The sequence below is a fragment of the Microcebus murinus genome, chromosome 10 (genome assembly GCF_040939455.1).
Source record: "Microcebus murinus isolate Inina chromosome 10, M.murinus_Inina_mat1.0, whole genome shotgun sequence".
Taxonomy (NCBI): domain Eukaryota; kingdom Metazoa; phylum Chordata; class Mammalia; order Primates; family Cheirogaleidae; genus Microcebus; species Microcebus murinus.
This window is the reverse complement of record NC_134113.1, coordinates 65,678,619-65,701,664: the sequence shown is the minus strand read 5'-3', so window position 1 is coordinate 65,701,664 and position 23,046 is coordinate 65,678,619. Positions and strand designations below refer to the sequence as shown.

Here is a 23,046-nt window from a genome sequence, read left to right as displayed (position 1 = left end):
TAAAGATGAGATAGACTTGTTTATATTCATAGGGTGAGGGGGAAAGATGACACTGGAAACAAAAAAAATGAACTAGTGTATACCATATGTGTGGCAGTATGCTAGGTATTTATATGCATAGGAGAAGGAAATAATGGAAAAGTAAGGACTAGGAAGTATTAGAATAAATACTATAGATAGACTAACCTTAAATAGCAAAGAGAGCAGAGAGAGAAGAATGGATGTGGTCCACAGTAAAGTTGAACTATAATAATTTTTAAATGCTGTTATAGACATTACTGATGAATGATAACACATCATGTATCTATTCTGATTCTTCACACAGCTCCAATCTAGCTAATATTTGTGGAGTTAACGTCTGATTATTTAGGGGTTGACTAGTAGGTGTGCAGATGATAACCAGAGCCCTTTCGCTCTCTTTCTGTGATATAATTTGGAAATTACACTGTTCACCAATAACTCTGCTTTAGTGGCTTTCTAGAAAGAGGCGAGAAGAAATGCTTAGAATATTATACAATGACTAGATAACACTTATCTACGGTTAAACTAATTTTGGCCAGTTTAGGGTAGGTGTAATACAAGGTATAATGTATTGTCTCTTAAACAAGACAGAAAACGGTAAGACATCCATTTATTATAGCTGAAGTGGTTTCATGAACAGAGAAAATTCAGCCTTACCTCTGACAAATAAATGGTTTTAGTATGTCCCTATACCCAGTATGTTTCAACGCTAAGTTGAGCTTCTTCAAAAGAAAAACACATCTTGCTCTTAGTAAGTTAACTGAATATTTAACATACATGGAAATCTAATACCATATTAAGCAACCAAAATATAGAGAAGTCTGAATGCTAACACAGCAAAACAATTAAAGACTTTTATATTTGTTTTCAAACCTAACATTATATAACAAGCTAACTTTATAAAACAAAAATTATCTTACTAACAAAAACAAGACCAACAATAAACTCCATTTCTAGCCATCATCCTAAGACAAGTTGTTAGAAAAGGAAAATTTTAAATCCTGTGAAAATTAAACACTTTTACTGTTGTAAGATACAGATTAGTTCAATTCAATAGCAGTTGCTGTCTGCCTTCTATATGCGAGGCTGCTTAAGTTAGGTACTTAAAAATACACAAAAGAGAGTTTAAGGAATTTATACATAAATTGCATTTTGGAGCTTCATTTTTGTTTCTTATTTTGACTGCTCAATTTTATGTATAGTATTTATAATATAAAACATTCCACTTTTTAAAAATGAAATTACAATCACTTTTCTTTAGCTACTATGTATCTCAGTACCAAACTTGCAACCCATTTTAATTTTAAACTTAGAAATTTTGAAACATACAAATACTCATGTACTCAGTATCAGTCACTCAGCTTCAAAAATTAACATTCTTCTAGCCAAGTCAGAATTTTAGATTAAAAAAAACCAAAAAAATTAACATTCTATCCTTATTTTATCTATAATCCCCACAACCGTCCCACTCCTTTTGTTCGACTAGTTTAAAGCAAATTCTAGACACTCATAATCTCACCTGTAAATACTACAGCACGCATCCCTAACAGATAAGGGATCTTATGGAACACATACCATTATCAGTTCCAATCTAATACCCAGTTCCTGTTCAATTTTTGTCCAACTATTTCAAATTTTTTTTCCTCCTAGTTGGTTAGTTTGAATCAGGATACAAAAAAGGCCCATATATTTGTAGATCAAGTTTAACAACTGCAAAGGCTCTTAACTGCTCCTATCAGCGAACTTCACCTCTGATTTCATCTTACTGTGACTACATTTATTTTCCATTTGTCCTCATTTCTGCATCTATTTATACAGTTAACCTTGATTTATATGTGTTACTGTAAACTGCTCAAATCCCTTTTGGCACAAACCAGGTGAAAAGGAAGAATGCATCCAATAATTATTTGTGAGCACCTGTGAATATCAAGTATCTGTATGAGAACTCTACACTTACATTCATTTAGACATGTAATATATTGTCTAAATTTTTCTAAATTCAATTAAATTTAGATATGGCTTTTAAATATTGAATCTAACACTAGTTTATCTTGACTATAATCACGCTCTGTTTGATAAAATTTGGAGACATGGTACGAGGTTACACATTATTGTTACACAACAGACAAGTAGGTAGAAGTTTTAAATGTAGAAAAGATCTGTTTAATCTATGTACACATTCAAAGAAAAATTAGCATGCATATTTAAGATCTTAATGAATATTAAATTGAGTAATTTGTAAGTACAGAATTATAGGGTAGTGTGTTTATGTATACACACAAACATTTCCAAAAAGGATGTGGAGTTTAGACAACTTAACACATTAACTGCCATGTGAGTTGTATTTAATTTATGCTAGTTTTGAGCCTGGGGCCGTCAGCTGGTTTGTGAAAATTTTACTTGTTGATGTTCTTATTATTACAACTAATATCAACAACTTAACTGCATATAATTCACCCACAGAAAACAATAAACAATAAAAAATTTTCATTAAATTAGAAAGGATCGTTTCATTTTCGAAGGTTTTATTCTATTTTCATAATAAAACACCATGGTCCCAGGGAAAATTTTCTTTTTTCTAGTGTAGTAGTCAATGTGTTAAACAAAATAACAATATAAAAGCAATCTACTGGTAAATAGCAGTGTTAGGTCTGGAGCCCGGAGACACACACACAAAGCCTCATGTGTAGCAAAATGCCATTTATTTTGAGCATCTGGGTGCAGATGGGTGGAGGCCAAAGAGTGTCTACACTGAGGGAGGGGAAACCCTTGGGTTTTACAGAAGGTTTCTCAGGGGAGAGTGAGTACCTGGGCCAGAACAGCTGCTGCAATAAATTATTTTAAACAACCAATTTCTGGGAACCCTGCCTCAGTTTCATCCTGTAGAGATAAGAGAGGGAGGTCCTTATCAGGGGGGAATAGGAATGCTTGACTGCAGCTGTCTGTTAGATTCAGAATGTCTGGGGTCTTTTCAGACTCCTGCAGCTATTGTTTTACAAGCCTTAGTTTTCCATTAACTGCATTTCTTCCTATATACATTTTTTGGGTTGCCACCTGGAACAAACCTAACAGTAGTACATAGGAACTTTATTCTAACATTATTATAATGCCTTTCTCTTTAGGTGACAAATACCTAGAAAGTGTATATTTAAATAATGGATTTATAAAGTAGTTTCTCTCCCTCTCCAGGAATCCTGTCTGCCCAAGCAAGTCTCACCTTATTTATCTTTCTTCTTTCAGTACATTTTTTTCTTTTTTTTTTTTTGTAGGAAAAAATGGTTTTGTACATGGGATGAAACAATATAAACTCAAAACTTACAGATAAGGGTTAGCTCTATTACTCATCTCTTTAAAAAGTTTATATGAATATCCAGTCAAAACCAACAGGGTATCGCTCTTGAAATGTTATCTATACGGATTTCCAAGTAGACCACAGGACTGTATACTGTCTTGGAATGTCCTCAGAAGGCTCTGTCATTGATCACTTAACACAGTAAAAACCCCAGAGTCTTTTCTTTCAAATGGAAGAGGGAAAGACATAGGGACAGAAGCTATTCAAACTTTGTCTTCTTTCCTTGTGGCTTATGGTCTCCTCTTCCTCCTCTTCCATTTCTTAATGAGTTCTCTACATCAATTCCCTTTTCTGACTAGAACATTTATCCCCTCTTTCCCTGTTAACTATTTCTCCTTCCCATCATGCTGCCTGAATACTACAGGCTAGTTTAAACAATGGTCTCGACTTATCAAGTACATTAACCCTTTCTGTTCTCTCTCTCTCCCACCTCTGCAACATTTAGCATTGCTGATCATCCCTTAGTTCTAGAAGCTCTTTTCCCTTGGCCTCCGTGACAAAACAGGATCCAAATTTTCCTGACCCTTCATGATCATTTTATTTGATCCTTTCTTCCTATAACATTACCTTGGGACATCATTTAAAGTTTTAGTTTTGTATTGTATTTGTGTTGTTCTCTACATGTTTGATTTAGATAATTCATATATACTTTTATTTCCCATTTCTAGGAATATAACTCTCATTATTCTCCAAGCTTCGGTTCCCTATCTTTAATTGTATCTTAGGCATTTTTGTTTGGCTGTTCCATTATTTCAAACTTTAAAATCTCAGAAAAAACCATTCCATGTTTGTTTCTTAATGAGAACAATAACAAGATGAAATGAAATAAAGCATGAAAGGAGATTTAGAAAGATTCAAAATGTCTGGAAAAAAAAGCCAATTTGTGAATATTCTACATTCCAAAATCTGCAATATGTTGTCTTTTTACAGACATTTTGAATCTTTCTAAATCTCCTTTTACACTCATATACTTGCATTTCAAATTGAAGACTGGTGTTATTAATCTAAAAAGTACAAATTCAATGAATGACAAGAAATGAAAGAATGGCTCTTCGGCTATCCTCTTGACTCCCACAAACTAAAATCACTCAACTCTCCACCTTCCTGTATTTGAACAGGGTTAAAATTGGTAACAAATTTATAAACTTTCACAGAAAATTTAAGTTTATTTTCTGTGACCTTTAATAACCATATTACTTTTCGTATAAAAACAAAACAGTTTATAACAAAATCTTCTAATGTTTCAAATAATCAGAGCCTATTATGCTTATAAATACTTAAAAACTCTCAGTACAATTTATTAATTGTCACAATGAAATCAACACTTTATGGCTGTGGTGCCCAACCCTCAGGTCACAGCTGTTTCCAGTTTGCGCATCACTGGACTCTGCCCACAAACCTCCTCCCACCCCAACTCCCACCCTAGTCTGTGGAAAAATTGTCTTCCATGACTGGTGTCTGGTGCAAAAAGGTTGGGGACCACTGCTTTATGGGATAAGTTTCCTAACATTTATTTTAATAATTTTTAACCTAATAGGTCTGCGCACCAATTCTGAATTCATTTAGTTTTGCAATTATATATACAAATTGAACTTAGTATCTAAAAAATTCTAAAGAAGTGTTACGTGTGCAATATCGATACAGATGGTGTAAAAAATGAAAACAAAAATAGAATATTACAGAGTTATCTACATGCTTATTATCTGTTCCAACCAAAAAGTAGCATGCAATGACTTTACTTATAAAGTGTTTCCTCTCTCCAAGCAAAGCACGCAGGGAGAGGGTGCTATAAAAAAATACTGTTACGGTGCTAGCTTAAATTTATACTTAGAGTTTCAGTCATCAATTTGGAATTCTGTTAATCATAACACCATGAATGGTAGAGGGACAATGTATGAGTATGAGCTAGTAGCATGGTTTTCCATTTGATATTTTTCAGCCACTCATGCCTTATCTGGTTGATGGTAAATTCTTCTCTAGATGTTTTCTATTCCATGAAATTGCTTCTTCAGAATTATCAATGACTCTTAACTTTTTTTCATCAAACATCTAATCACATGTCTTTTGTCAATATTTTTAAGTAATTAATGAAAATGAATAAATTAAATCAAATTCTAATTCTACCCTCACAAGAGAGAATTTTTACTTATTTCAGAAAAACAGCAAAATTCATCTCTTTCTTAATAATTTCAAAGGCTTTTGGTGAAATAACTGTACCTAAGTGAAACGGTATGGAGAAAAATTAATATACAATTTAGTCAAAATGGAGTAAAGTTGTACCTCAGAAGCCATGGCAAAGTAATAAGGTGTTAACATTAAATTTTCTGGTAAAGTAAGGGTTGACCAATTGATGTAAGTTTCTCCTCTCTTTGAAACCTCAGGCTTCTACAATTATTCTACTATAAAATCATTGTTTAGAAATACAAGATTTAACTGGCCACACATCTCCAATAGAATAATTAGACTATCCTACTCAATGTTAACATTCTTGGAAAATAAACAGTCAAATTTAACAGAATAAAAAAACTTAAGGCTGGGCGCGGTGGCTCACGCCTATAATCCTAGCACTCTGGGAGGCTGAGGCAGGCGGATTGCTCAAGGTCAGGAGTTTGAAACCAGCCTGAGCAAGAGCGAGACCCGTCTCTACTATAAATACAAAGAAATTAATTGGCCAACTAATGTATATATAGAAAAAATCAGTTGGGCATGGTGGTGCATGTCTGTAGTCCCAGCTACTCAGGAGGCTGAGGCAGTAGGATCGCTTGAGCCCAGGAGTTTGAGGTTGCTGTGAGCTAGGCTGACACGACAGCACTTACTCTAGCCTGGCCAACAAATCGAGACTTTGTCTCAAGAAAAAAAAAAAAACTTAGAGGGGACAAAACTTTATTTCTAAAGTACCATTAGAAAAGATCATGTTTTTGAGAACTATTAAGAAATCAGATTCTTAAAAACTAGATTAGAAATGCAAATTCTGAAAATACTAATAAGTACTTAAAAAATGTAACATGAATGTAAAGATGATAATTTTAAGTTATATGCTGATATCTAACAGAAAAATCCAGTTAGAAAACTTGTGAGTGGGCATTTTTTAGGTAAGTTCTTAGATTTCTAATACAGAGTTTGAGTTGTTTTAGGTGCTGATTAAAAGTACACATATACATTTTTTTGTAACTACAGAACTACACGTTTTAAATAATGTGTTTTACCCTTAAAATTTTTGAACACTTAGCATTTCTTCCTATGTAGCCCAAATATTTATACCTTAGCTGAGGATATATAGTTTTAATTCTGATCAAAATGGGCCTAATACAGCTTTAGGACCTTCAGAGCACTCAATTTCCTATTTCCAGTGGTACAGAATAGTCAGATAAGTAGAACACTAACATGCTTTCACATATGTTTATCATAAGAAGCAGTTAAAATGCAAATTCCGGGGCTTACCATAAAGATTTATATTTTGCTGGTCGGGGGTAAGAACTCTAGAAACTGCTGCCTATGCTGGTCCACATAATACATATGTCAAGAAATATTACTTACAGAATTTCTCAAAGTGCGGTCTATAGACCAACAGCACTGGCATTACCTCTGAGCTTATTAGAAATAAGTCACGTCCAGATCTACTGAATCAAAAATTCTGGGGATAGGGTCTAGGAACTATGTTTTAATAAGTTGTACAGGTGATTCTTCTTTGTATCATTGTATTACAACTTTATTTTCCCTTGGCTTTTGATATCCTACGTAGGAACTAGTTACGTGCTACCCAGCATGAGTGCTGGACAGATTCCCACGTTAGTGATATTTATTAGAACTAGCATTTTCATGCTATCTTGAAGGCTAGGAGTCATCTTCTGAGAGACATGATGACAAATTTGAAGAGTATAAACAAGCTATTCTATGTATCTTAATATCTTGAAGTATTTTTTCTGAGGATCTAAAATCACATCTTCTCCTGGAGTTGCATTTGCCTCAGTTACATCATGTTCTTATAATGTGCTTTAAATGAATACATAAATTCCTATTTGTGTGTGTGTGTGTGTGTGTGTGTGTTTTAAGAGGGCATTTATCCAGTACAAAAGAATCTATATCCTTGCTTCAATATACAAATATAAATAAAAGCAAGTGATACTTGGTCAAAGTTTTTTCTTCTTCTAATCTCTATCCCTATTTCCCTCTACTGTAAGTGCTTTTTCTGTTCATAAATGATATTGAATTATAAATCTTATTCTATTTCTTTCTGTCAACTGTATGTTTTAAAGCTTCATCTAGTTTTCAAGATCTCATCATTGTTACTACCATCTCATTATTTTAATTCTCTATACCAGTGATGGATTTATTAACTAGGTTGTCTCCAACTCCTTATTACCACAAACAACATAGCTACAAAGATACATATCCTCAAAGACCCGCATAAAAGTGTTGGATCAGAGGAATTAAGCGCTACTGATTTAATTAAATACTGGCTGATTTATGGAATGGCAGTACTAGTTTACACTCCCATCATCAGTACATAAAGACTTCTACATTCTACCCAAAACTTTGCATCAGTTTTAAATTATCTGTCACTCTAATGAGTCAAAGGTTGTATCTCATGCATTATTTTCATTTTTTCTGATTACCAATGTTTATCGATCAAGTACCTGTCAGCACTTGAGCTTCCCCTTATTTAAACTATCTGTTCATATCTTTTGTCTATTTTTTAAAAGCTATTTCCCTTTTTGTTAATTTGTAGCAGTTCTTTATACAGGTATTATTTCTTGTAGGTTTTAGATGTTCCAAAACTGACATTTGACTTTTAACTGTGTATGGCTCCTTTAATAGAATTTGGATGTAATCAAACCCATTAATTTTTCACATTATGTTCTGTGATCCTACAATATAGATATTCTCTAAAATTTCTTCTATTAGCTTCAAAGATTTACATTTCTTACTTGGGTCTTTAATTTTTCTGGAGTCAGCATTTGTACATAAAGTGTCAAGTAGGGATCTAGTTTTCTTTCCAAATAGCTAGTTCTAATAAAATCTAAGTATATATCTGCTTTAAGCAACCTCATTGCCTAGTTGTGCCACATCATAGATGGAGTTCTTACACATACATGAATCTTTCTGAGCTTACTAGTTTATTCCAGGGTATTTGCCTTGCTTTTGCTAGCATCATATTGTTTTTATTAATAATAAAACAAATCTGTGTAGTAATTCTCAATATCTAGTAAGTCTAGTGCTCCTTTTTCCTCTTGTCAAAATTGACTTAACTAATCCTGAACCTGTACTGTTCTATGCTAATTTAAAAATGAGCTGTCAAGTTTCTTAAAAAAAAGGCAGAAAAGAATTTTGAATAGGAGGCACTGACATGACAGACTTAGGAGAAAACAGGCATTACTAGGTTAAGCCATGTAGGACATGACAATCTTTGTCTTCTAACAAATCTAGAATTTTTTCCCAGGAAGGTTTTATTCATTAACTAGGTTAACTGTTGTTATACTATTTCCTAAGTGGGTTATTCATGGTATTCAGCAGGGGTTGGAAATGCATGGCTCACAGGCCAAATCCAAGCTTGCCACCTGCTTATAAAGTTGTATTAGAACACAGCCATGCCCATTTGTTGACACAACATCTAAGGATTCTTTTCGTGCTACACCAGCAGAGATATGGTTGTGACAGAGACCATATGGCTGCCCCAAATGAAAATATTTATCTGGTTCTGTATAAAAAAGATTGCTGACCACTGGATGTAGGAAAAGACTTACTGGTTTTTATAAATTAATCTTGTTTTAGAAAATCTTGGTGGATCTTTCTCAGTTCTAGTAGTCTGCTGATTGTTTTGGATTTTATGTAGATGATTGTATCATATGCAAACAGTGAATTTTATCTTTTTCTTATCTTTTAGTCTTATTTGGATTGTGCTCAAAACTTCTTAGTGAAATATGACTTGTGCTACAGACTTTGGGTATACAGACTTTATCAAGTCAGGAGAGTTCTCTTTTATTTTTAGTTTCCTAAGAATCTTTCCAAATACAGGTACAAACATCACCAAAAACATTTTTTTGTATTCTGACAGACTATAATTTGGTAATTTATGACATACTGCTATATAGCATTTCTTACATTTCACAGTGAATGGATACTTAACTTTTCTGTGCCTTAATATTTGCCATCCCTATTAAACTGGTGGTTCCAGTGAAGACTGGGACTACCTTCATTCACCAATCTTTATTGCATGTGTATAGTATGTTAGGTATTATATAAGAAGTTGTGTTTTCTTTCACACAAAGTAAGTACTACAGTTGTTTGAGCAAATAAACAACAGTTTAGATTCCTAATTCTTCTCTCATTTACCCTCAAAAGCATCTCAGGTACTCTCTATTTCCACTTGTTCTTTCTTATTATATTTACTTAAATAAAAATATTACTTTCATAGATCAGATTCATTTTGATAAAGAATCATTTTCTTAATAGATACTTTTGAAAAAAATCACAAAAGAAGCTTCAAAAAATATTAAACAAATGTTTAGTGATGTGGCTGTATTAAATAATGCAACGTTCTCATTTATAAAATATACTATACCTTATTTTAAAATATTTGAATTGGAAGCTTTCTAAATAGCAACATTAATTTAAGTGCAAATTTAGATAACTTCTATACTAACAATAAAATATTAAAATATAAAGAAGGTATGAATTTTTGTAATATACAATTATGTTCTTCTATCATTCTGGATTTCATTACCTGAAATCAAAGCATTCTAAATCATGTAATAAGCCACAGAAGTGGGAGCACTTACTTAGGAGTAGAAGGACCCCTTGGCCATGTTCCATCTTCATTTTTCTGCTCTATTACTAATACCTGTAAATATGACACAATAAAAAAGTGTTTTTCCATAATTCTGAAGTTAAAAAAGCTTTAGAAGATTAGCTGAATACACTGAGAAACCAAAGGAACTCTGATTATTTAAAAGACACAGCAGACAGGGTGAAGTGGTATTTGCACTTTGATTCCAAAGCTAGGCAAGGGAGACAAAAAGATCTCCAATATAAGGAAGCAGCAATGAGCGTGTGAAGGAAAGAAACTAAACTGTAAGAGAGTTTAAATCAAGTAAATAGAATATAAATTCACTGAGTTTAGGGAGTGTGTTTTCTATTCATATTTGTAACATAGAACTGTGCAAATAACAGATGCTCAATAAATGGTTGTAGTTGTTAAACATACTGACATAGGATCTTAGCTAACTATAATTATTATGCAAATATTGAGGAACAGTGACACAGATAATTCCAAATTACAGATTTTATAAAATGTATTTGGGGCCAGTCCGGTGTGATAGTTCATGCCTGTAATCCTAGCACTCTGGGAGGCCGAGATGGGTAGATTGTTTGAGCTTAGGAGTTTGAGACCAGCCTAAGCAAGAAGGAGACCCTGTCTCTACTAAAAACAGAAAGAAATTAGCTGGACAACTAAAAATATATAGAAAAAATTAGCCGGGCCTGGTGGCACATGCCTGTAGTCCCATCTACTGAGACTGAGGCAGGAGGATTGCCTGAGCCTAGGAATTTGAGGTTGCTGTGAGCTAGGCTGATGCCATGACACTCTAGCCCGGGCAACAGAGTAAGACTGTCTCAAAAAACAAACAAACAAAAAAAACCCACAACTTTATTTGGGGCCTTGAAATTAGTACGTATTTATATTATCACTATGTAAATTATAGAATCTCTTACAATAATATACAAATGACAGTGTCAGATCTGAGAATCAGACTGAAGTTCTATGTTGCAGCACGGCTGAGGTAAATAAAAATCACCTCTCATAACTGAAAAGAACATGCTTAGGCGGAGCTATACTTTATTCTAAAACATCCCCAAATCCTTCCTCATATCTTCTTGACTAAAAAATAAGTCTTTCATCTGTTTTTTTCTATGTGATGAGTCTGTGCAAAGAAGAAAAACCTTTCAAAATAATTAAATTCACAAAAGAAATATGTGATAATACCAATAAGAAGTTAATCTAAATTTCCATGGAAAACTATAACATAGAAAATATCACTTGAAGTAAATCCAGGGCATTACAAATTTGAATACATTCAATATATTGTTTCATTAACTCTTTTTCTTAAATTTGCAATTTTTTAACCTATTCTACATACTCTTGGTAATGTATTTTTATGGAGTGTGTGTTTCTAGGACATTTATAAACTGGCACTTGGATCCTAACAACATAAAATGTTTCAGAATATATATCATATAACAAAATATTGATTTAAAATTTTATGAAACCTGTTGAAAGAGCATGCTAATTAAAACATTAAATTTATCTTTATAATATTTCATACATTAAAAAATTCATATGATGTATTTGTACCACATGAAGAATAAGTACACCATGTACCTAACATCCTGATCCTTTCCTGATCACTTTCCTCTCCCTACTTATAGAGACAATCATTATCTTAATTTTCTAATTATCATTTGATATAGTTTTATATTTTTAAATGATTTATAAAGCAGAATTTACTGAATGATTTTTAACTTCTGAAGAATGTTTTCCTTTATGGTAATTCTTAACTATAGCATCACTCACATATAAACTAATTATTAAAAAATATATACAAACCTTATAATCATTTGAAAGATTTTAATCAGTTATAAGAGATTTTAGCTATATAATATTCAAAATAGCATTTAATATCATTGTTTAACTATAATACCTTAATTCCTAACAGTATTTATACTTAAAATTCCATGTTTTTACAATCACAGATAGTAATATTCAAGGTCATCAGAAATATTAAAATTTGCTAATGCATAATTTTGTAAATACAATTTTGCTTATAGTTGAAACATTAACTCAGGATGAAAATGTTTTTAGAAATATTAAAAAATTTAATTAAACACAGAAGGGAGAAGAGGAAAGACTACTCATTCTGGAAGGCATACTCTTCCATAATACATCTTAGTTTCACTTTCTGATAAGGACATTTTCAATTGAGTAAGAAAAGAAAAAAAAAGTCCAAGATAGTGTTTAGTTCATTTATCATCAGTCAGAAAAGAACTGATATTTAATACACATTCGTTGAAACATTCCTATTCCCAAAGATTAAAAGTCCTTAAGGACATTTAATCTTATTAAACTAATATATACTTTCACATGCAATATGGTAAATGCATACCTATCAAGAACATCAAATTATTTAACTTTTCTAAGCCTCAGTTTTCCAATGTGTATGATAGAAAAAATAACATCTATAACATTTCATAGGATCATTGTTAAGATTTAAAGAAATAATTCTACATATTTCAAATTGTACTCCTGGAGCTAACTCAAGGCCTGATGGATGATAACCAAGGACAAAGGTGTATGTCTACTGGTAGAAAGAGGAAGTCAGCTAGGGAGGGAGTGTTAGCTAATCAGTGGAGTTCAAGGTCTTCACTTTAGCTTCAGTCAGATAATTTTAAATTGTAATACATTGGATTTTGTAAGATTTCACTTAAGAATATAATGGCTAAAATAAATTTGAAAATCACTATATTTTTATAGCCTAGTAAAATACTTGACATATAGTAGGCATTTACTAAAAATTAATTTTCCTTAGTTTCTCTGAATTTTTTTCACAACTCAGTATCACTGATGTCAATGAAGAACTGGAATTTTTAAATAAAATAGAACCCCAAATTTCCCAATATTGTAGCACCAAGCACTGTTAGATATTAAAAATAAAAATAAATAGGACACAAACCAAAGCAAGGACCTCATAGTGTAACTGGGAAACTTAATATACAAATATAATAAATGATACAAAACACATATGCGTAAATCATGGAAGTCAAGGGAGCAATTTTTTCTCCAAAGTAGAAATATCCCATACCTCAAAAGATATTGAGAAAAACAGGGAAGGCTAAAGAGGATATGACATTTTAGTTGGAATATGAAGGATGAATAATCGGATATGGTTACTCTGCATGATGCGATGGTTAATTTGAATCTGGAAAGTTAAAAGGACTTTTTACTGGGTAGACATAGAGAGGGAAAGAAGCATACATCACACAGATGGAAGAACATATTGGAAAGCATAAGAGTATGGAATAGTACTGTGTGTTAGAGAACTATGAGCAGTTCGTTTTGGTATTCCTAGAGTATAAGCCACAAAACAAGGATAACATAAAGAGGCTAGAAGACTAGGCAATAGGTTAAACCATGACTTGTGTGTTGGGTTCAAGTGCCTGGACTTTACACTTGTTACAGAGCCAGGAAAGATTTATGATAGGAAAATAGTAAGGTTTACATTTAAAATGAGTATTCTAGCACAAATAAGATCAAGTGGACACATAAGAGCCTGGAGGTAGAGTATGAAAGATAAGTGCTGAGAAAATTGAATAGAGAGATTAATCAAGAAATGTTTAGAAAAAAAGTAGGACTTACTGATTGTGACTAAACATCTTCATTTCTCAATACATTAATTTCTTTGGATTATACATCATAGAAAAATCAAATTAGGACCTGATAACATCTAATAAAATTGGCAAACTATGGTCCATTTATCCTGCTGCCCACTTTTATAAATAGTTTTATTACAACACAGCCATACTCATTTGTTTATGTATCGTCTATGGCTGCTTTCGTGCTACTACAATGGCCGAGTAATAGTTTCAACAGTGACTATATGGCCTGCAGAAATGAAAATATTTACTATTTGGGCCTTTACAGATAGTTTGCTGACCCTTCTTACATATTAACTATTTTTTTAAAAAAAAAAAACAAAGACAAAAATCATTTCTTTTTAACAAGTAGATTATTCCCAAGCTCTAGGAGGGAATCAAAGTTATAGTTAGTGACCAGCAGAGATAGAGAAGAGATGAATTTAGAAAGAGGAAGCCAGAAATAGTAGAATCCATTATATATAGTCAGGATATTAATTAAAGTTTGAGACTCTAAAAAGCTTCATGTACAGTATGGTTAAAATAAACATTATTACTAAATAATACCTGTCCTTGGTATAAACCAGCATCCTGAATGGTGCTGTCTGGTTTATTCAGTGGTTCAAATGTATTACTCATGTATTTGTTCCACAATCTGGTCTCCTTTTCATCTGGAATATTGAAGATTTTCCTTATTTCTTTTTCAATTGTATCTAGATTTAAGGAAGAAAGATAAATAAATATAATAAATATTTTAAAATATGCCACATATAGTTAAATGCTTATCAGCATAAAATTCTAAATTTAAAATACTGTTAGAATAGATGAACAAATATGTAAAAAATACATATTAAAAAAAAAGGTTTTTAAGACCAGGTATGTTTTTAAGAAAAAAAATGGTATTTGTAATTCTGACAAATGATTACTTGTGGAATTTAAAACCTCATGGTAATCTCAAATTAAAAATCCTACAACAGATACCAAAAAAAAGCAGGAAATTATAAAACACACTACCAGAGAAAATGACTTTTAACAAAGGGAGACAGGAATGAAGACAGAAAAAGAAGAATATAAAACCACCAGAAATCAAATAATAACATGGCAATAGTAAGTCCTTACCTATCAATAGTAACATTATATGTGAACCAACTAAACTCTCCAATTAAAGACACAGAGTGGCTAAATGGATTTTTTTAAAAAAAACAGATAATCATATGTTGTCTCCAAAGAGATACACTTTACCTATAAAGACACATACGGCCTGAGAATAAAGGATGGAAAAAGATATTCCATGCAAATGGAAACTCAAAAAGGACAGAAGTAGTTATACTTCTATCAGATAAAACAGATTTCAAGACAAAAACTGTGAAAGGAGACCAACAAGATCATTATATAATGATAAAGGGGTCAATTCAACAAAAGGATATAACAATTCTAAATATATATGCACTCAACACTAGAAGACCCGGACATATAAAGCAAATATTACCAGAGCTAAAGAGAGAGAGAGAGAGAGAGACTCTAACATAATAATTGTTGGAGACCTCAACACTCCACTTTCAGCAATGGACAGATCAGCCAGACAGAAAATCAACAAAGAAACATCGGACTTAATCTGTACTATGAAACTAATAGATATTAATATTTACAGAATGTTTCATCCAACAACTACAGAATATATGTTCATATCCTGAGCTCATGGATCATTATGAAGGATAGATCATATGTTAGGTCACAAAACAAGTCTTTAAAAAATAAAAAAAACTGAAATCATACCAAGCATTTTCTCTGACCACAATGGAATAAAACTAGAAATCGATAACAACAGGAACATTGAAAAATACACAAACACATGCAAATTAAACAATATGTTCCTGAATGGCCAGTAGGCCAATAGGAGATCAAAAAGAAAATGTAGAAATTTCTTGAAACAAAGAAAAATAAAGACACAACATATTAAAACCTATGAGACATAGCAAAAGCAATAATATGAGGAAAGTTTATAGCAGCAAGTGCCTACATCAAAAAAGTACGAAAGCTTCAAATGAACAACCTAATGATGCATCTCGAAGAACCAGAAAAACAAGAGCAAACCAAACCCCAAATAGAAGAAACATAATAAAGATCAGAGCAGAAATAAATGAAATTAAAATAAAAAAATGCAAAAGATCAACACAACAAAAAGTTGGTTTTTTGAAAAGATAAACAAAACTAATAAACCTTTAGCCAGACTAAGAAAAAAAGAGAAGACCCAAATAAATAAAATCAGATATGAAAAAGGAGACATTATAATTGATCCTGCAGAAATCCAAAGGATTATTAGAGACTACTATGAGCAACTATATGTCAATAAATTGGAAAACCTAAAAGAAATGGATAAATTCCTAGACATATACAATATATCAAGATTGAACCAGGAAGAAATTTAAAACCTGAGACAGAACAGTAATAAAAAGTTTCCCAACAAAGAAAAGCCTAGGACCCAACGGCTTCACTGCTGAATTCTACCAAGCATCCAAAGAAGAATACCAATCCTACTTAAATTATTCCAAAAACTCGAGGAGGAGGGAATACTTTTAAACTCATTCTATGAGGCCTGTATCACCCTGATACCAAAACCAGACAAAAGACACAACAAAAAAATAAAACTATAAGCCAATATCTCTGATGAACACAAATGCAAAAATCCTCAACAAAATTCTAGCAAACCGAATACAACAACACATGAAAAATTTACTCATCATGATCAAGTGAGATTCATCCCAGGGATGCAAAGATGGCTCAACATATGCAAATCAATCAATGTGATACATCATATCACCAGAACGAAGGACAAAAACCACATGATCATTTCAATTGATGCTAAAAAAGCAGTTGATAAAATTCAACATCCCTTCATGATAAGAACTCCCAAAAAACTGGGTATAGAAGGAACTTACCTCAACATGATAAAAGCCATGTATGACAGACTCATGGCTAGTATCATACTGAATAGGGAAAAACTGAAAGACTTTCCTCTAAGATCTGGAACAAGACAAGGATGCCCACTTTCACCATTTATTATTCAAGACAGTACTGGAAGTTCTAGCTAGAGCAATCAGATAAAAGAAAGAAATAAATGGCATCCATATTGGAAAGGAAGAAGTCAAATTATGCCAACATTAAGCAATCTGAAAAACAAACCAAGAGAGTAATCCCATTTTTAATAGCTACAAATAAAATAAAATACGTAGGAATAAACTTAACCAAAGTGAAAGATTTCTATAATGGAAACTATAAAACATTGATGAAAGAAATTGAAGAGGACACACACAAAAAGGAAAGATATTCCATGCTCGTGTATTAGAAGAATCAATATTATTTAAATGTCCATACTGCCAAAAGCAATCTACAGATTCAACACAATCCCCATCAAAATGCCAATGACATTCTTCACAGAAATAGGAAAAATAATCCATGTAAATAAAATTTACATGGAACCACCACAAAAGACCCAAAATAGACAAAACCATCCTGAGCAAAATGAACAAAACTAGAAGAATCATATTATCTGACTTCAAATTATTCTATAGAGCTGTAGTAACCAAAACAGCATGGTACCGGCATAAAAACAGACACATACACCAATGGAACAGATTAGAAAATCCAAAAATAAATCCACATATCTACAATGAACTTATCTTCAACAAAGGTGCTAAGAACATACTGGGGGTGGGGGGAGGAATGCAGTCTCTTCAATAAATGGTGCTGGGAATATTGGATATCCATATGCATAAGAATGAAAATAGACACTTATCTCTTGCCATATGCAAAAATAAAATCAAATGGATTAAAGACTTAAATCTAAGATCTGAAACTATGAAACTACTAAAGGAAAACATTGGGGAAACACTTCAGGACATTGGTCTGCGCAAGGACTTCTAGATTAATATCCCCAAAATACAGGTAACAAAAGCAAAACTGGAAAAATGGTATCACATCAATTCAAAAGCTTCTGAACAGCAAAGAAAACAATCAAAAAAGTGAAGAGACAACCCACAAAATAGAGAATATATTTGCAAACTACTCATCTGACAAATGATTGATAAGTAGAATATATAAGGAGCTCCAACAACTCAACAGGAAAAAGTCCGATAATCTGATTAAAAATGGACAAAGGATATGAATACACATTTCCCAAAATAAGACATACAAATGGCCAACAGGTGTATGAAAAAAAATATTCAACATCATTAGTCATCAGAGAAATGCAACTCAAAACTACAATGAGATATCATCTAACTTCTCAGTTAAAGTGGCTTTTATTAAAAAGGCAGTAACAAATACTGGTGAGCATGTGGAGAAAGGGGAACCCTTGTACACTATTGGTCGGAATGTAAATTAGTGCAACCACTATGAAGAACAGTATGGAGGTTCCTCAAAAAACTGAAACTAGAACAACCTATGACCCAGCAATTCCATTGCTGGTATACATCCAAAAGAAAGGAATTTAAAATATCAAAAAGATATCTACATTCCCATGTTTACTGCAGCACTATTTATAATAGCCAAGATTTGGAATCAACTTAAGTGCCCATAAATGGATGGATAAAGAAATTATGGTATATATACATAATGGAATATTAGATAGCCACAGAAAAGAATAAAATCTTGCCACTGGCAAAAACATGGATAAAACTGGAGAGCATTTTGTGTCAAACACAGGAAGACAAATTCACATGTTCTCACTCATATGCAGGAGCTAAATATTAAAAACAATTGATCTTATGGAGACAGAGAAGTAGAATGATGGCTGTCAGAGGCAGGGATGGGTAGCAGGGATGGGGAGTGGATAAAGTAGGGATGGTTAATGGGTGCAAAAATATAGATAGAATGAATGATATTTGATAACAAAGTAATTATAATCAACAAAAAATTTTAGAGTATACTTTAAAATAACTAAAAGAATGGAACTGGAATGTTCCTAACAGAAAGAAATGATAAATGCCTAAGGTGATGGATACCCCGATTACTCTGATTTGATTCATTCACACTGAATGCCTGTATCAAAACATCACGTGTACCCTAGATACAACTATTATGTACCCATAATAATTAAAAGGAATAAAGAAAAAAATTTTAAAAACACAAACAAGAAAACCTCAAAAGGTAAAAGAGTTCAATCAATTAACACAAAAATATAATTTATGCTATACAGGGTGAACTTTAACTTTTGACACATTACATTTCAATATATTTTCTGAAGATAATTAGAAGTTAAAATGAAAGTATGATTAAGTGATTTAACAAACGGAACATGTTTTTAATTATAACATAACAAACTTAAGAATAGTTTATATTAAATAGAATATAATTTACATTTTGAATCACTAACTAGAATATATGGACACAATAAAAAGGAAAGTGCCTTGTTTGAAGAGATGTCTGTATTACTCAAAATTTCGTATTTTCAAGGTAAAACTATGTATTTTCCTCCTTTCTAAATCAATTATCTTAATGAGTAGGTGACTTTTTTTTGCAAACATCAGCAGCTTAACCTGTATAAAATAAGACACAGGATTATCTACATATTTGAGAGTACAGATGTAATTTAGTTTCAGTGCCTACAGTTAAGTCTTTACAATTTTTAAGTATTAGAAGGAAATATTAGATAATACCACTATATCTAATTCTGGTCAATAACTTACCTCAAGAAAACTGTAATTAAAATATTTTATGGTATAATATAGAATACATTATTTAAATTTCAGAATAGTTGTTTAGTTTTGGAAAAAGCATTATTTATAAAATATTAAACTTAATGATATGTGTTCTCTGAAGAAACAGAAAAACCTATACCTATCCTACATAATTAAGTTTGGCCAATAACACTGTTGATATTCTACTTGGCAGCCAATGTTCTGTAAAAGTCTTATAGTCAATGAGATTTTGATTAGGGCATTAAATCAGGAGCAAATTTTACAGCATATCTCAAAACTTAAAGCAAATCACCCAGAATATTTAAATAATTACATAAACACATAAAATAAATGTACTGTCAATACTGCCTTCTATTTTGGTGAGATTGCATTTTTTTTGTTCCTTTATTAAAGTAGAACATGCATACAGAAAAATGCAATCATCCATATAATGTGGCAAATTTCCAAAGTAGACACATCCACGTAAACAGCACTCAGATCAAGAAACAGAACATTACCTAGGAAGGAAAGTAGAGGAAGAAGCCAAGAAAGGGAGCTGGGTTAGTCTTTCTATAAAAATGAATAAATTTTTCCTAATGTCAAAAATACTGACAAATATAAATAAAATGTCTACCTAGAGATGACCACTGTTAGCTTTTGATATTTCTTCTTCCAGACATTTTTCTGTTAATACAGATATAGGTATTTATGAACATAATATGCTATATACAAACATATGGCATATTATATGGAAGCATAGCATATATGGAAGTTTCCTCTTCATTACATTTTGCAATCTACTTATACGTGGGGGAAGAGCATTATAGGCAGAAAAAAGAGTAATGCAAAGGCCCTGAGGTGTGAATGTCCTTGGCATGTTTTATAATAGCTTGGCACACCAGTGTGGCTGAAGTAGAATGAGCAAGATGTAAATCAAACCATAAAGGTATTTCTATAGGATTATATAGAACTTTGTGAGCTATGAAAGTACTTCTATTTTATTCTGAGTGATACGGGAAGCCATTGAGGAGTTTGAAGAAGAAAAGTGGGACGACTTGACTAACACTTCAAATGTTTAATTTTGCTGCTAGTGAAGAAGAGACTACAGGGAGTTGAGGGTGGGAGATTAGGCTACCGCTGCAATCCAAATGAAGGTGGTAGTGTTAAGTGGTCAGATTGAGAATAAATTCTGAAGAAATTGCTAAAAAGATATGTTTTAGATTACATGTAGGGTGAAAAAGGGATCAGAATCATACCAAAGTTTTTGGCCTGAGCTACAATAATAGAACACAAGTGGCAATTACTGAGATGAGGAAAAATGACAGGATAGTAGGTTTTGAAGGGAAAGAAGGGAGTTTAGTTTTATACATGATAATCATCTTGAGATGCTTATCAGATACACAAGTGAAGATATGGAATGGCTGAAACTGGAATTATGGGAGAGTTTTGGGCAGGACATATAAATTTAAAAGATAACAACATGCAGAAAATATTTAAAGCCAAGAGACCAGATGAAATCACAAAGGAAAAGAAGAGAGAACGTGGAGACTTACTAATGTTTTGAGATCAGGAGTATGAAGAGGGTCTTACAAAGGACTCTGAGAAGATGAAACCAGTGAGAACCTGGGTACTGGAAGCCATTTGAAGAGAGTGTTTCTAGATGGAAAAGTAGTTTACTATGTTAAATTTTGCTGGCAAGTTAAGAAAATGGGAAATTTCTAAATTACCACTGGATTTGGCAATGGGAGGTTAGAGATACTATGACAGAAGCAATGCCAAACAAGTGGTAGATTTGAATGTCTAATGTAGTAGGCTCAAGAGAAAATGATAGCAGAGAAAGTGGTGGCCAGAAAGTAGAATGCTAAACTTGAGACTTGGCTAGTGTACTTAGAGATAACAATAGTCTGACGAATAACTATGGAAACTGATGGTTGAGGCTGGGTGTAGGTCAAGATCACAGGAGTCAAGAATGTCAAAGGACTGAGAGCACGTGTTAATCCAACTGTATTAATCATTTAATGAGAAGCATACAGAGGTAGAAAAATATTAACACACATAATAGAAATAAAACTGTTGTGAAAAACATTTCTAGTAGAAATATTTAATAAGAATTTCAACCAATTCTATTAATAATTTTATAAACATAAAGCATTTTTCAAAAAGTTTAATTAAAAAATTATGTTTTTAGTGGTTATCCTTAAAGGAAAATAAAAATTATCTATCTAGATAATGTCCTACAACATGTCCAACATGGACTAGAACATGTCTAATGCCCAAATATATCAATTTAGAGAGAAATATATTCAAAGGCAAAGTATTTTAGTCCTGACATGGTAAATCATTTAGATCTTGCAGCTTAGTTATCTCGCAGCTATGTTAATAAACTGCGATCCAGGACACAAACATATCTGTTGACATTTTGTATTCTAATATTTGCCATTCAATTCTCTTTACTCCCCAAACTATTTAATGAACTACTAAAGTATCAACAAACCAGTTTGAAAAACAGTGATCTTATATTACAAGAAACTGCAGTTATATAAAAATTCAGTTCATATATAAGTCTAAGGTATATATCTAATGTATCTAGTATTTTAAAGTATTAGTATATTTAAAGCATGTTGGTTAAAATCTATGCAAGATCATAAACTTTTTAAGCAGAGATCCTTTATAAATTATGTATCACCTTGACAAATTCCTACATTGTACTTATCATGAGAACTCAATAATGCTTGTTTTGAATTAAACCAGTTGCTGATTTTCATATATGAGTTTTAAAATATTCAGTAAAATAATGTTCTAAAATACTACTACTGATAACCTTGTATTTATATGTAATTTTCCTATTAAAATGAGGTAAGGAGGCCGGGCATGGTGGCTCATGCCTGTAATCCCAGCATCTGGGAGGCTGAGGTGGGCGGATTGCTCGAGGTCAGGAATTCGAAACCAGCCTGAGCAAGAGCAAGACCCCGTCTCTACTATAAATACAAAGAAATTAATTTGCCAACTAATATATATTGAAAAAATTAGCCGGGCATGGTGGCGCATGCCTGTAGTCCCAGCTACTTGGGAGGCTGAGGCAGTAAGTAGGATTGCTTGAGCCCAGGAGTCTGAGGTTGCCGTGACCTAGGCTGACTCCATGGCACTCACTCTAGCCCGGGCAACAAAGCGAGACTCTGTCTCAAAAAAAAAAAAAAAGAAGATAAAATGAGGTAAGGAGAGAAGAAAATGCCAAATTTTTAAAACAACTAGAAAACATCTATATCAACTATTTTCAGAGGTAGCTTCTCATTTATATTCCAATTGGCTGGAATATATATTTCAGAGATTAATCTGAATTAATTCTAACAGACTATGCTTCATATACATATATATTTATTTATTTCAGAGTATTGCAGGAGTACAAATGCTTAGGTTATATACATGGCCTTTGCACTGCCCAAGTAGGACTATACTTCTTAGACATTGATTCTTATTATGTACATATTCATATGATTAATATAATTTTTATATATTGAAAACGTTCAGTTTTTAGTATGTAGAAATGTTTTATTTTCCTGAATATATTCCACAAAACTGGAAATTCAAATG

The 23,046-nt window shown here is 32.3% G+C and overlaps 1 protein-coding gene across 8 annotated transcripts in view; it reads right to left on the bottom strand.

The window, feature by feature from the left end:
- USP15 (ubiquitin specific peptidase 15) overlaps positions 1-23,046 on the bottom strand; it is a 355,507-nt gene that overhangs the window by 59,880 nt on the left and 272,581 nt on the right. For 7 of the 8 annotated variants that reach the window (XM_076007448.1, XM_076007447.1, XM_076007449.1 and 4 more), the window contains 2 exons: positions 14,345-14,490; positions 10,153-10,214 (listed from right to left, as the gene is read on the bottom strand). In XM_076007448.1, the coding sequence (XP_075863563.1) occupies positions 10,153-10,214; positions 14,345-14,490 (208 nt within the window). Of the gene's footprint in view, positions 1-10,152; positions 10,215-14,344; positions 14,491-19,158; positions 19,315-23,046 lie in introns of those variants that run through there. The other variant, XM_076007453.1, reaches the window with a different exon arrangement.